Source organism: Metarhizium album (genome assembly GCF_000804445.1).
Source record: "Metarhizium album ARSEF 1941 chromosome Unknown scaffold_21, whole genome shotgun sequence".
NCBI classification, from domain to species: Eukaryota; Fungi; Ascomycota; class Sordariomycetes; order Hypocreales; family Clavicipitaceae; genus Metarhizium; species Metarhizium album.
The window spans coordinates 203,608-217,747 of record NW_024467595.1 but is presented as its reverse complement, the minus strand read 5'-3'; the positions used below and the strand labels follow the sequence as shown (position 1 = coordinate 217,747).

Here is a 14,140-nt window from a genome sequence, read left to right as displayed (position 1 = left end):
GCATCACTGTTGGCGATTGCACGCCGGTATTGTCCCCTTGGCAAGTCGCATCACGGGTTTGGGGCCCGCGAAATTCCCTTACACATCTTCTTGTGGAGGCATCTGGCTGCCACGCCGCAACGGCTATTATTAAACAACTGGTAATGAGAGGAGTACTCCGTAACTCGGGGGCAAATACAAAACTGCATCCCTGCTGTTTTCCTGATTCTCTGCCCAGACTTGCAGGTCACCTAGGACCCGACAGCCCAGGGCGCATCCTGCACCTCCCTGGGCAAGAAGCGAACCACCAAGGCCGGCTTTTGCCACACGATGCCTTCGCGCGCATCCCGCATCCAGTCGACGTCGCTGACCAGCTCCCAGTCAAAGAGATAGACGAGGTTCGCGAGCACCAGTCTCATCTCGAGGTATGCAAGATTGACCCCGAGGCACCCGCGGGGTCCCGTGGAGAAGGGCTTGCTGGCGCCCGTGTTGTCCGCGCTCGCCCCGTCCCCGTTCAGCCAGCGCTCCGGACAAAACTCGTCCGGGGTGCGAAAGTTGGCGCCGTCGCGGGCCGTGACGAAGGGGCTGACGGACACGACCGTGCCCGCCGGCACGTAACGGCCGCCGATGAAGGCGCCCGGGCATATGCGCGGGAGGGGGAGCGTGCCGGGCGGGAAGAGCCGGAGGCACTCCTCGACCACGCCTCGCAGGAACCGCAGCCCGCCGGTCGAGTGTCCCGTGATGTCGCGGCGGGACGGGAACCGGGACCGGATTTCATGCTGCAAGACGTGCAGCTTGGTCGGGTTCCGCAGTAAAAAGTACGTGGCCGCCGCCAGGGACGTGGCGACCGTCTCGGAGCCGGCGCCGATAAAGGCCTTGGCCTGCTCGCGGACGTAGTTTTGATCGCGGCACCGTGTTTGTTGTTGTTGCTGTTGTTGCTGCCGCCGCAGCGTCCTGGCCAGCGAGTTCTTCACCCCTGGCCCGTCGTTCTCGGCACACCTCTGCAGCTTTTGCTTGACGACGTCGTCGAATCGCCGGTTCATCTCTTCGATGCGCGGCGGCATTATCACGGGCAGAAACGGCCGCAGGAGCCGAGACTGGGCGACCAGGTTGAATATCGCCGCGTGCTTTACCGAGTCCAGGACGACGTCGTCCCAGAAGCCGCGGTTCCATTGCGCCACGCAGTCGAACCCTTGTCCGAGTACAAAGTCACCTGGGTCATGTCGTCAGCTGTGCGCCCTCCATTCCGGCGAGACGACCCGACTCGTTGTTACCAATCACGTCCGTGGTGAGCCAGATGTAGGCCAGCGTCACGTCGACCTCACCCCGTCCCAGCCTGCTGAGCTCCCCCAGCTTCTTCGTAAACATGTCGACGTTCTTGCGGACGGCCAGCTCGCTGTCAGCCAGGGCGTTGGGCCTGAACGCGGGCGAGTACTGCTTCCGCAGCTCCCTGTGCTCCTCTGGGTCCCTGGCCGTGATGATGTTGGAGTGCGCAGAGCGCCTGTCGCGGTACCACGCGGCCTTGAGGAACGGGGGATGCCCGCTGTTGGGGCGGCCGTAGATGACGCGGAAGGCGTCTGCGCTCATGAACACCAGCTCGTTGGGCCCTGTCCTCACCACGTCGCCGTGTTTCCTGTGCAATGCCTGCAGTATGCGCGAGAGTCTGCCGCTCATGTGGCACCGGACGATCCAGAGCTGCGACGGCGCCGGGGGGGGGGGGGGCTGCTCGTCAGAGAACCCCGCCACGGAACAGGAGAAGACGCACGTCCGCGACTCTTTGCTTACCTGGCTGCATGCTGCGAGTTTGGGCCCGGGAAAGCGTGCCAGCGGGTGCAGTGTCAGTCTATACGTGGCGGTGAGGAGGCAGATCAGGCCAGCCTGGATATTGTCAGAGCGGACATGCGAATGCACCTGGGGAACCTACCGAAGCAAGGAACACGCAGCTGCATGTGGCAGCGAGCCACCAGAGGCCTTGGACACCGAGAGACATACGGCAGAGTCTGGTGTTGTGACTTGTACGCGATTCAGGTGGCTACGACGGCACGAGGGCGTCATCAGGTTGACAGTGTAGAAAAGTCGCCATTGATTTCGGCTCTCCCTGGGGAGGATCCGGGCATATTAGACTTCTCGGCTCCACCATGTGACGGAAGAGTAGAGTGCAGCTGCGAGCCTCGGTGTTGACGCAGCCATGGATTCTCGGAACCAGAGCATCACCAATCTGGTTTGGTAGAGCGGCTCCTGCTGCCCCAGCGGGCTGCTGACTGTAGGAACGTTCAACTCTCTTGCAAAGTTGACACGTCAACACCGTTCTGCTGATGGAAATCCGTCGCCGTTGATCCCGTGTGTGTCATACACTCGTGCCGGGCCCGGGCCGTTCGCAAGGTGGACGTGATCCCGGCTGATCCGGCGTACATGGCCCGTGTTCACCACGCTCTACTGCTGAGCAATTACATTTTCCCTATTTAGTAATGCAGCCTCCGTCTCTGGACTCCGGGACGCCCTCGGTCCGGCCGTCACGACTTGTGTTATTTTCATCTCAATGTCGGCTGTGCTTGTCTCGGGCAGAGACTGGACCGCAGCCATGTGCCCGTTCCGGGCGGCTAGCTGGCGAAAGCGGCATCCGAGCGTTATTATCCTTTGAACAAGTGCCACGCGGATTGGTGACAAATCATCCTGTAAGCTCCTCGTGCAGTCGAGACTGGAGCCGGCTGCAAAGGCAAAAAGGATGCGGCGCGAATGGCGTGGATGCCTTGGTCATCTGGATGAGGTTGCAGACGGAGGAGGGGGTATTATGTGTGTGTATATATATATATGTATATATATAAACATATATGTATGTGTATATTATGTAATACGCCGGTCAAAGGTTCACTTTCGAACCCACAGCCACATATGCAACTAAGAGGTTGAATTCAAGCCCGCGGCCAGCGCCCGCATCACGATAAGCACAAACTCTGCCCGTCCGAGAGAGCAAGCGGCTTCAGAACAAGTCCCCTGTCCGTTTGCGGCAGCCCACGAGGGCGGCATGTCATCTTTGGGCTTGCTCTACATCATTCTTGTCTGGAAGAGCACGTTCGTTCACCACAGCCTCGCGCCTGTTTGCAGCACCTCGCAAAGGCGCCGTCTGCCTGTTGCTGCGGTTTCAACTTGAAATTGACTCCATGGCAAAGCATGACCAAGCATTAGCAAAAGCGTGACAACTACTTGGTCCATTTTCCTCTCCTGCAAGGCATAAAAAGCATGTCTCGAGGTGGCAAAGCTTGAAGAGACTTTTCATCAGGAAAAGAGCAACAACCGTCACTCTGTTTCCCCCGGGGCCCCACGACCTATAAAGGGGGGATAGATGTCCTGACATGACGAGAAATGCAACGCTCAACCGAGCAGGACTCAGGACCCAGGACACTGGCAAGATGGAACATTTGCAGGCGCACGTGAAGCGGACGGACATCACGAGGTGGCGTCTCCGAGACAACGACAGCCGTCACACCTGGCACTACCTCGACGACGACGACGACGACGACGACGACCGCTGGCCGCAGAGCTACGCGGACAAGTACTACCTCGGCCTGCCTTTGGTGCGCAGCAGTTTTGAGTCCTCCCCCCCCTCCTCGATCAGGCCGACTTCGTCGCTGACCTCGCCCCGCGGCAGCATCTCCCCGACCTGCAACGAGCGACGACGTCGCTGGGTGCCGTGCAAAACGCGCTCGTCTTCCTGGAGAAGCTGCAGCTCCCGTCCGGGCACTGGGGATGCGAGAGTGGCGGCCCCATGACGTTTTGCGCAGGCGTCGTCATCGCCTGGTACGTCACCGAGACCGTCATCCCCGACCGCGTCGCCGCGGAGCTGCAGGCGTATCTCGCGGCCAGGGCGAACCCTCGCGACGGAGGCTGGGGCATCCACACCACCGGCGACAGCAACGTCTGCGGCACGGCCATGAACTACATCGTCATGCGCATCGCCGGCATGTCCCCCCACGAGCCGCTGCTCGTCCGGGCACGCGAGTTTGTCCGCTCCCGCGGCGGCGCCGTGTACTCGTCGTGCTGGGGCAAGTTCTGGATGGCCGTCCTGGGCGTCGTCGACTGGGACGCGGTCCACCCGATGCCCGCCGAGCTCTGGCTGCTGCCGGACTGGGTGCCGCTGCACCCGCGGAGGTTCTTCGCCGAGATGAGGCTGCCCGGCCAGGCCATGTCCTACCTGTACTCGAAGCGGTGGACGTGCAGGGAGACGCAGCTCGTCAGGTCGCTCAGGGACGAGCTCCTCACCCAGCCCTACCGGGACGTCGACTGGAAGCGGCACAGGACGACCGTCTCGGAGCGGGACTACAAGCAGCCCAGGTCGCGGCTCGCCGACGCCGTCAACTGGGCATACGTCAACCTCTGGAAGCCGTACCTGCTGCCCGCGTCTGTCAAGTCCCGGGCCGAGGCCTGGCTGAGCGAGCTGATTGACGTGCAGGCGAGCAACACGCACCACGGCGGCATCGCCGTCACCGACCAGCCAATGTCCACCATCGTCTCCTTCTTCCGCGACGGCCCCGGGTCCGTGTCCCTGGCCAAACACGTCGAAAAGATGCAGGAATTCCTGTGGATGACCCGGGACGGCATGCAGATCAACTCCACCAACGGCAGCCAGTCCTGGGACACTGCCTTCATGGTGCAGGGCATATGTGCGGCCGGCCTGCACCGAGACCAACGCTGGAGGGACATGTGCGTCGGGGCGCTGCGCTTCCTGGAGAGGCAGCAGATAAGGCACGACTGCCCCGAGCAGGAAAAGTACTATCGCCAGCAACGCAGGGGCTGCTGGGCCTTCAGCAACAGGTACCAGGGCTACGCCGTCAGCGACTGCACCGCCGAGGCCGTCAAGGCCGTCATCACCCTCCAACGCACCGCGCGGTATCCGGTGCTGCTGGAGGACGAGCGCATCTTCGACGCCGTGGACTCCATCATGCTGTACCAGAACAGCACCGGGGGCGTCTCCGCCTTTGAGGCGCGTCGAGGCAGCACGTATCTGGAGCTGCTCAACCCTTCTGAGATTTTCGCCCAGCTCATGGTCGAGTCTGACTTTGTAGAGTGTACGTCGTCGTGCGTCACGGCCTTGGCCCTGTTCCGACAGCACTGGCCGCGTTACAGAACCCAGGACGTGGACGACTTCGTACGGCGCGGCGTGCGGTGGATCAAGTCCGACCAGGGAGCTGATGGCTCGTGGTATGGGTTCTGGGGTATTTGCTACACCTATGGCACCATGTTCGGCTTGGAGGCCCTGGCTGCCGTGGGCGAGACGTATGGGAACAGCCCGGCCGCCCGAGCAGCCTGCGACTTTCTCACGTCGAAGCAGCGGCGAGACGGAGGGTGGTCGGAAAGCATACAGGTGCGTTGCGTCGTTGCTCCCCCGGGGGGGGGGGTCTCCATGACACTGGGCTGAACGTGTACGCTGACGAGGAAAACTCAAAACTCCCAGGGCTGCGAGCACCGGAGGTATACGGAAGATGCACGGGGCTCACTAGTTGTCCAGACAGCTTGGGCGCTCATCGGCTTGATGGCCGGCGAGTACCCGGCCGTGGAGCCGATGAAGCGCGGCGTCCAATTTCTCATGAGCCGACAGCAGGACAATGGCGAATGGCTAGAAGAGGCGATTCCGGGCTCCTTCCATCAGTTTTGCTCATTTTCGTACCCCAATTACAAGTTTTCCTTTACCATCCGTGCTCTGGGAAATTTTGCGCAGCGATACCCGGAAGAAAAGGTTGCGGCAGAGCCCCGGGGGGGCGATTAAAGTATGACTGGCAGCCATTTGTTCACTCCAAGAGGGGACGCGTGTTTAGTTTCGAAAGGTCAAGTTGAACTGCTGTCACTGATTCTTGGCGGAGGGATAAGTTGTAAGCACCCCCTGTCCCTGTTGCTTTTTCCTCTTTCGGTTGGTTGCGCCCGAAGTCACCGTTGCAGATTGGTCACAGTGTCACACGGGACTGGGCTCAATGGGCTACCATGACATCGGCCCCAGAGTCCCAGACTGGGTAGCGAGACGACGGGTTGTGAGTCATCCGTGGTTTACTCGTGCTATTGCACGCGACACACATCCGCGCCAATGGCGATGCTGACTGCTCTCCATGTTTGCCGTAAAGGCTCCCCACAACCTCTGCTGAATACAATTCCATAACCTGTTCAATCACAAGCCGACATTGTTCCTCGCCGTCGCTTCCATGTCGGCTCAGCCCATTTCTGCTCAAGACCGTGTGTGTGGGCTTGTGGCTTAGTTCTTGGGTTTAGTCATCACGATAGTAGGCGATGCTTTCTCTGGCGACACCTCTGGGCCGGCCAGACAGTTTCCGCCACATAGGGAGTGCGTTCGAGCCTCTCTGCCCCCAGCCATGTCTGAAACATGTGGAGGACGACTCGCCAATGTTCCTCGTCCAGTGCTTCACCAGGGAAAACGTGCACCGCCAACCCTTCCACCGCAAGGGAGGGTTGTCAAGTATGGGATTCGTCCTGAATCCCGGGCGTACCTGGTCTCCCTCCTTCTCGGTGTACGGCCTGGAACCCGGCATCGGCCCCCCTCGCTGAACATTCCACCAAGACAATGGTGCCACACAGGGCGGGCTCCAGAACGCACAGCTAGCGCGGATCTGAATTCCGGCAACGACTCCTCATCGCGCGTGGCGCAACTCCAGAACGGCGGCGTTTTATTCTTTCAGACAGACTGATCCAGGCCGGCTATGGAATGAGGTTCGCCATGCTTTCACCGGCTACAAAGGCATGTAGCGGATTCTGTAGTGTATTTCAAGACATTGTATTCTATCGGCAGGGTGCAGAGGGCCCCTGGGCTCCGAGAAATGTGTCGAGAGGTGCTCGATGCATGTCGTCGTCCCGTTTTAGATAATCCAACACGATGGCATATCGTGCCACATTATTCCGAATCATGCCTTGGCCGTGTGTGCGTCTGAAGCGGCCATCTTCTCGGGCTTCCAGTTATCAATGGTAGTGAGCACCTCTGAGCTGAGCCGAGTCGAGTGAGAACGTCAGCCAGCCTCGACAAATCTGCAAATATCGTTTGGTTGCTCGGTGACGTGGCGAGACGGCGGCATCGTGTCTCTCGAGGCAGGCCAGCAAACGGCATACCGACGGCCGAGAAGGGCCGACAAGCGTAACCAGTTTGGACAAGGATGAAAAACACGCCCAGATATCCGTCTCGCTCTCCCTTGCGTTGTAGTACATGACATAAAGACAAGCATCGGCAGCTGCCATACATGGCCACGTGCTTGTTGGCTGCCACAGGCGCAAGATGGAAATGCAGATGCGCATATAATACTAGGTCTGCAGTTCGCCTCCAACAGCACAGCCTGCAAGGACGACCGCGTCAGCGAGCTTCGCCAGACCTCTTGGCCGCAGACGCACCTAATCGACTACCGCCTATAGACCACTTGACATGGCGAGCAAAGTGGCCAAGCAGCCGCTAGTCGTGCCAACCGATACCGTCGTCCCGCTGAGCCAGTTTGACAACCCCATGCCGCTGCAACGCATGTTTATATACTCCACGTTTCTGTTTGACCATGTTCTCAACGTCAGCATGTTGCGGAACGGTCTCGAGGCCCTCATTGAGCGGGATGGCTGGCGGAAGCTTGGCGCAAGATTAAGGCGAAACGTACGTCCCATCATCTTCCCCGAGACCGCTCAAGTCTGACAAACGAGCGGTAGCCAAGAACAGGAAACCTGGAGCACCATATCCCGGTCAGATTCACCGAGCAAAGGCCGGCCATCAAGTTTCACCATGCCAAATACGACATGGCGAGGGCGCGTCATCCTGTAGCGTCCAAACTGCCGAGTACAACACCACATTTGCCCGCCGTTATGGCTGATCCCAACGACTTTGAGTCTCTTTGGTTCCACCCGGATGCCCCAGCAAAGCTTGGTGACCACCTCAACAGGGATGAACCTCAGCTATGCCTTGTTGTTGCGTCGTTTGACGACGCCACTCTTGTCTCGCTATCCTGGCCACACTCACTGTGTGACGCGTTGGGCTTGGGGGAGTTGCTTCGTGCTTGGTCCTTGATGATTCGCGGTCAGCATCATGAGGTACCAAAGCCCTTTGGGGATCGCCATGACCCCCTGGCCGAGCTCGGCTTGCATCCTACGGAGCCGTATAAGCTTGAGGGTTCACAGTTGTCGTGGCTGGGTCTTTTCATATACTACCTCAGGACTTGGCTCAAGATTGTCCTTGACAAGCCGCGTAGCCGAATGATATATGTTCCGGGCCCATACATTCGATGCCTCCGCGAGAAAGTCGTACGCGAGCTATCGGATGAGAGTCGGAGCGTCAGGGAGGAATTTGTGAGCGAAGGCGACGTTCTTTCGGCATGGTGGGCGAAGATCAACGTCGCGCACTTGTCCGGCAACAGGTCCAACAAACTCTTTCATCTCATCAATGCCCTCGGGTGGCGTCCCACCCTGTCAGAGGACCTGCTTCTTGCTCACAGGCCGTACATATCAAACGCGGTTGGACTTGGCAGCGTATTGATTCCTGCCAAGGCCATCGCCGCCAAACCGCTCAGCTATGTGGCGAGGCAGATTCGGCAGTGTATCGTCGAGTCTCGTCAGCGGGAGCAGATTGAAGCCTACGCTGCACTGTGGAGGAAGTCGCCCGGCAAGATCCCGCCGCTGTTTGGAAATGCAACGATGCATGTCATCACCTGCTCAAACTGGTCAAAGGCTGACCTGCTCGGTCTTGACTTTTCTGCAGCTCTTACAGCACATGCCACTACATCCTCCACTGTCACGGAGCCCGGCCGCCCTTGTTATGTGCAGAGTTGCTTTCGTGGTGTACAATTGTCGGATTTTTTGGCGATTCTGGGCAGAGACTGTCGAGGGGGATACTGGTTGACGGGCATTACCAGCGAGAAGCACTGGGCCATCATTGAGGAGGCAATGACGAAGATCTGAGACGGCAGCACCGCTTTGCTTTTGAGTCCTGGTGCAAAAGATAAAACAGAGTACGGAATATCGAAAGCACGCGCCAAGTGGTCCGCTTTGCCGAACCGTAGCATATCGGTCCTCTCAGTAGAAGCCTATATGCTCTTGGCTCCTCAACCGTCTGTGCGCAACTATGACAGGGCTTGAAGAAGCATGCAGTTTGGCTATTATTGATAGGAACCCTCCTCGGGGCTTGAAGAGAGCGTCTTGAGGATCGTCATAGCTTAGTATGATGCCAGCCGGATCGTGAAACGCGGTCCGTTTCTCCAAATCGCCAAGGAGACTATCATCGACGGACATCGAATCGGACAAACAGTGGTTGTCGATTTTGAAAACGCTCGTCTATGGACCTATTAGCGAACTCAAGGAGCTTGTAAGAAAATGTGAAAAGTGTTCCAGACCAAGAAACGGTTGCTGGTGAAGCAATTGGGTAGTTTAATTCCTCCGCACCCAGCTTCCACCAGTAGAACCCCGTCGATGGATTGAGGATGGTTTGGAGATGCGTACTTGCTTTCTACATGGCAGCCTAAGGCAGCAGCAAATAACAACACTTGTGACGCATCGAATGCTTTGCGGTCGTTTGTGAGGGCCCGGTAGGTTGGGAGGAAGAGAAAGAAAAAAGACGACCGGCCTCAGGCGGAGATGAAGAGCGCAACATCATCCCAGAGTGCCAGATGCGTTTCCTCGCACCCCCTCCTAGTTTTCCCATGCCGGTCAATCTAATCCTCTACTGAGCCGGGGGTGAAGGCCTCCTGCCACAGCCGCCCCCGCGTGTGCCAGAAGTTCTGGAGACAGATTATTGACAGCGACTGGGAAGCTGCCAGCAGCTGTATTCGCTCGGACGCATCAGAGCACATCCATTGGCACTTAAACATGAAGGGGCAGCGGTGCCCTTACCCATGTTATCTTCCCCTCGCTCGAAGAGCTGGCCGACCAAGTCATCGAAACGCTTGCCAATGGACTTACGGCACACCCAAGCTAGAATCCGTCGACCCACGGCCCAATGGCTTGCCTTGTCCCGTGGCGCTTGGACGACCTCGAGCACGAGGCTTCACACGGGAGACCTCGGCCATCAGACAGCGCAAGGAAGCAAGGTATAAACTGTCAAAGGATTTGTGTCAGCCAAGCATATCAGACATGAAAAGTAGGCCGCAAGAACTTCAGGGGCCATACCAAAGGCGACAAAGGCCTCCAAAGCGAAAGCAAAAGGTCAACGCCAGTGGCGACGGCGACAAAGTTGATAATATGGCGGTTCTCGGAACGGCCGTCGGGAGTCGAGCACGAATCGCGCTAATAGCGACGGAAATGCGGGGCGCCTGTGGCCGTGGTCCATGGGGCTCAAACCCAACGGCCCGGGGACGCGAACAGATCAACGTCACAGCGTGGCTTGCGGGGATTTTGCGACGTCTAGAAAGATGCAAAGAAGGGCCCTGTGCCAATGGCATGGTAAGACAATCAAGATTCAAGCCTATTCTGGTCTTGGTCGTGATGGATTTTGACGCCGGAGACGTGGTTGTAGCTTCGCAGCATGGGCAAACACCGACGCATGACTTTTCTGCATATGGAGGAGCGGGCCGTCGGCGTAGCAATGGCGTACCCTTGGTGAGTCCATGTCCAACAACTGGTCGGTGACACCGTGACAGCGTGGCGGGCCGCCGCATAGTTGGGTTGGGAATTCAATGGATTTTTTGATGGGCCAAGCAAAAGAAAATGCAAACATTTGAAGTGTGTGTGCGTGGCTGCTACTGCGGCGGCATGCCTCGGGCCATCGGCATCTGCCTTCTTCACTCGCAGGCGGCAGCCAATTGGTTGATATGCGCCGATCCAGAATACCTGGATACCTGCGTACATTGGTCCGAAGTCGCCACGAGGCCCCACACATGTGTGCTGCCCCTTCCTTTCTGGCACCGTCAGTTATGAGTCTTGGAGCCCCAGAGGTCCGAGGGCCCCACTCCAGCAGTCACCGCCGCCAGAATGCTTTCTGCTCGCTCGCCTCTCCATCTGTCGTCGAGTCTTCAAGACCAGTCGCCGATTCAAAAGTCACCTGCTCATGCAATGCTGGCTTTTGTCCTCTTCTTTTACGCTCTTCGCCGTCCATCCTGACTAACATGTGCACATCTGCAGCTTGAATCGGCCACAGTCTTGTAATGTTCCTCAATAGTCACGTTTGAGTCTGCTCAGCACTGACGCCGGTTCCAACCCGACACCAACACCTGCCCAGCAATTCTCGGCGCCCGAAACATCTCTGGCCTCATCAATTGATTTGATCCTTGGTGCTTTGCAATCCTCTCGCCGCCCCCTCCGTTCACCCTGGCCTCTGCCTTGGAACCGTCCGGTGACGCTGCATTCCTCTGAGGGACGCCCGGTTCGGGTCGTCGCCCTCCATCGCCTCCCTTCGCCGCATCCCACATGTCCGTCAACGTATTTGCGTCGCCAGCCATGGAGCCGGATCGAGACACGTCTGCATCCGCGTCCGCGACACCTGCCATGCCCTTCGGCCCTCGTCTCACCCTGCCCCCTTCCACTTCTTCGGTTCAGGACCACACGCAACCTCTTTCCAAGTCAGTATCTCACAGCGCCCTCTCGCCGAGTCAGCGTCCCAAAAAGTCGTCGACAACTTGTTCGACTTGTCGGTTTCGCAAAGTCCGTTGTAACGGCACTCGCCCGGTTTGCTCCAACTGCCAGAGGCTTGGGTTTCCATGCTCTTATGACGACTCTGATGCCGACAACTGGTCCTTGGCCTTGCCACGTCGCAGGGTCAAGCAAGCATGTCTGAGTTGCCATAGCCGCAAAGCCCGATGCTCCGGCCACATGCCCGCTTGTGATCGATGTCGCGCCCAGGGTATTGAATGCGTGTACCGCCCTGGGAAACGAGCCAAGGCCCCGGGTAGAGGTAGCTACGGCGAGGTTCGCAGCCCTCATAGCCACGATGATGACGACAAGGACGGGACGAGGGATCGGGATCATGGCAAGCACGATGACAGCGACACGCCCGTGACTGATCCTGCAAACACACCAAGCACTTTTAACCATGCCTTTTTTTTTTTTTTTTTTTTTTTTGGAGAGAGAGAGAGAGAGAGAATAAAAAGAAAAAAGGACAGAAAAAAATAAACAATAGCTTACGAGATAGGGCTTGACGAGGCTAACATGGTTGTAGTCCCGGCATGGACGAGTCTTTTGATACCTTGGTCAGTCGCACCTTTGACCAGTTCTTCCGCCATATTCATCATATTCCCATGTACTCATTCTTGCACCGTGCATCGCTCATGGAACAATACAACGCCGGCAAGGTAGACAGAGCGCTCTTGTTAGCCCTCATTGGCATCACGTCATGTTTGACGGACATGGGAGCAGGCGTGCGCGAGTACGGTGACCGCTGCATCGAGCGTGCCGAGCACGTCATTTTTTCTGACTATTCGCGACCATCGACATTCAAAGTCCAGGCTCTGGTCTTCATGATCAAGCACAGGATACTGTCCAATAAGTATCCCAGCGCATTCATGCTCCTCAGCATGGCATCTCGCTTCGCTGCAGCTCTTCGCCTGAACCACAACAGCCCCAATCTGTGCTTCTTAGCACAAGAGTCTCGAAGACGATTGATGTGGTCACTGTACTGCATTGACACTGGTATTTCAGCGGGGTACCGCGATTTTGCCCTCTGGCGAGCTGACAGGATCTTTGTCAGTCTGCCTTGCAACGAACGAAACTTTGAATTCGACCTACCGCAAGCCTCCGAGATGCTTGACCCTGCGAGAAACGGCCCGGGGATTCCGCCCCCTGAAGACGTCGGGAGTCTGGCACTTCATATCCGCATCCTCCATCTGCGCCAAAAGATTATCGAGTTCACCAAAGACGTCCTTGTGAGTCGCATCATCACCGATACGTCAAGTCTGCAGGCTCCTGTCATGGCCTTGCACAAGCAACTAGACGACTTTGCCAGCCGACTCCCGTTTTCGTTTCAGTTCTCTGAAAGCTCACTCCGCCTGCGAGCATACTCTCCCAGGATTTGTGTTTTTGTCATGATCCACGTGTGGTGGCATCAGTGCCATTGCGATCTGTATCGTATGACAATGGCTGGCTTCAGGGAAGCCTTGCCCGAAGCCACATTGCGGAACTTGGACCCGGCGTTTCTCGCTCACTGCCAACGTCAGTGCGTAGAACACTCCTCAGCAATGGCAAGCATATTTTCTTCGATGCAAAAACTCGGGGCGGAGCCCGTAGCCGATCTGGATCTGGCCCTCTGCGCGTATCAGTGCGCTCGCATGCTGAAATATGCGCTTCACGGCGGTGCCGAGAAGCTGGGGTTGACAGTCGAGTTGGTGACGGAAAAGGCCAAGGTTTGTCTGCAAACCATCAAGCACTGCTGCATGGGCCCGGCGGCGGGGGCCATCCGATGCGACTTGGAGCGACTGATCAGCCAGGGTCTTGGATCAGAAGTCTCCTCTCCACACGACACCGCGGTCGACTCCAACAGGGCCAACAAGGCGGGCACCGATGCCCCGTCCAGACATCCTGTCCTTCGAAACATCGAGGTGACAGAGGAGCCAGGCGTGATATCCACGACGCAGACCGTAGCAAGCCGCACCAATCCCCACCCCCCAGACTCCTTCATCGACACGCCCGTGACCTCCGCGGCGATGCAGACCTCGCTGTCGGCCCAGGAAATGGCCACCCCAAGTACATGGACTGCCGGGCCGACATTTGACAGCATGGCGGGAGCTACGCAGGCCCACGCCCAACCAGAGCCAATGGATTTGGCAAACCCGTCCAACAAGTCCGACGTAGGCGCTGGTGAGCTGAACAGCGCTTACGAGGGGGCGCTGGAGGTTTTCGACCAAGACAACGGACTGGCCCACGCCATGGGCGTTGAGCTGACGCCCTGGAACTGGAGTGTTGATTTGCAGTGGCCCGACTTTCTAAGCACTGGGGTGAGTGGGTGACGTCATGTGAGCATCTGTCTGGGCTGTTGGCTAGCTCCCATCTTGATAAGTTACATGGTGCTACGACGATGAAACGACACGTGATGCCCAGCGCAGGCAAACGAGACATATCTAAGAGTAGCAGCAACTGCCTTGCCAATATTGCGTACACAGACATGGTGCATGGACACGACGGATAACTTGGAATGTTTAGCACTACGTCTTGTTGTCTTGATGGCTATGTGAGAATATAGGCGACTGTTAGTTTTGGGCCCAGCGACAGAAAC

General features: G+C 57.8%; 4 protein-coding genes across 4 annotated transcripts; 3 read left to right on the top strand and 1 right to left on the bottom strand.

The window, feature by feature from the left end:
- Positions 1-230: 230 nt before the first annotated feature.
- MAM_06490 (Cytochrome P450) lies at positions 231-1,653 on the bottom strand (the record flags this gene model as incomplete). The annotated part of the gene is made up of 2 exons (XM_040825288.1): positions 231-1,192; positions 1,254-1,653. The coding sequence occupies 2 exons, from the start codon at positions 1,651-1,653 to the stop codon at positions 231-233; spliced, it is 1,362 nt and encodes a 453-aa protein (XP_040676715.1).
- A 1,679-nt stretch (positions 1,654-3,332) lies between these two features.
- MAM_06489 (oxidosqualene:lanosterol cyclase) lies at positions 3,333-5,743 on the top strand (the record flags this gene model as incomplete). The annotated part of the gene is made up of 3 exons (XM_040825287.1): positions 3,333-3,554; positions 3,596-5,341; positions 5,432-5,743. The coding sequence occupies 3 exons, from the start codon at positions 3,333-3,335 to the stop codon at positions 5,741-5,743; spliced, it is 2,280 nt and encodes a 759-aa protein (XP_040676714.1).
- Positions 5,744-7,393: 1,650 nt separating this feature from the next.
- Positions 7,394-8,904, top strand: MAM_06488 (Chloramphenicol acetyltransferase-like domain protein; the record flags this gene model as incomplete). The annotated part of the gene is made up of 2 exons (XM_040825286.1): positions 7,394-7,609; positions 7,663-8,904. 2 exons carry the CDS (start codon positions 7,394-7,396, stop codon positions 8,902-8,904), a joined length of 1,458 nt encoding a protein of 485 aa, XP_040676713.1.
- A 2,439-nt stretch (positions 8,905-11,343) lies between these two features.
- MAM_06487 (uncharacterized protein) lies at positions 11,344-13,874 on the top strand (the record flags this gene model as incomplete). Its single annotated transcript, XM_040825285.1, has 2 exons — positions 11,344-11,495; positions 12,092-13,874. The coding sequence occupies 2 exons, from the start codon at positions 11,344-11,346 to the stop codon at positions 13,872-13,874; spliced, it is 1,935 nt and encodes a 644-aa protein (XP_040676712.1).
- Positions 13,875-14,140: the final 266 nt, after the last annotated feature.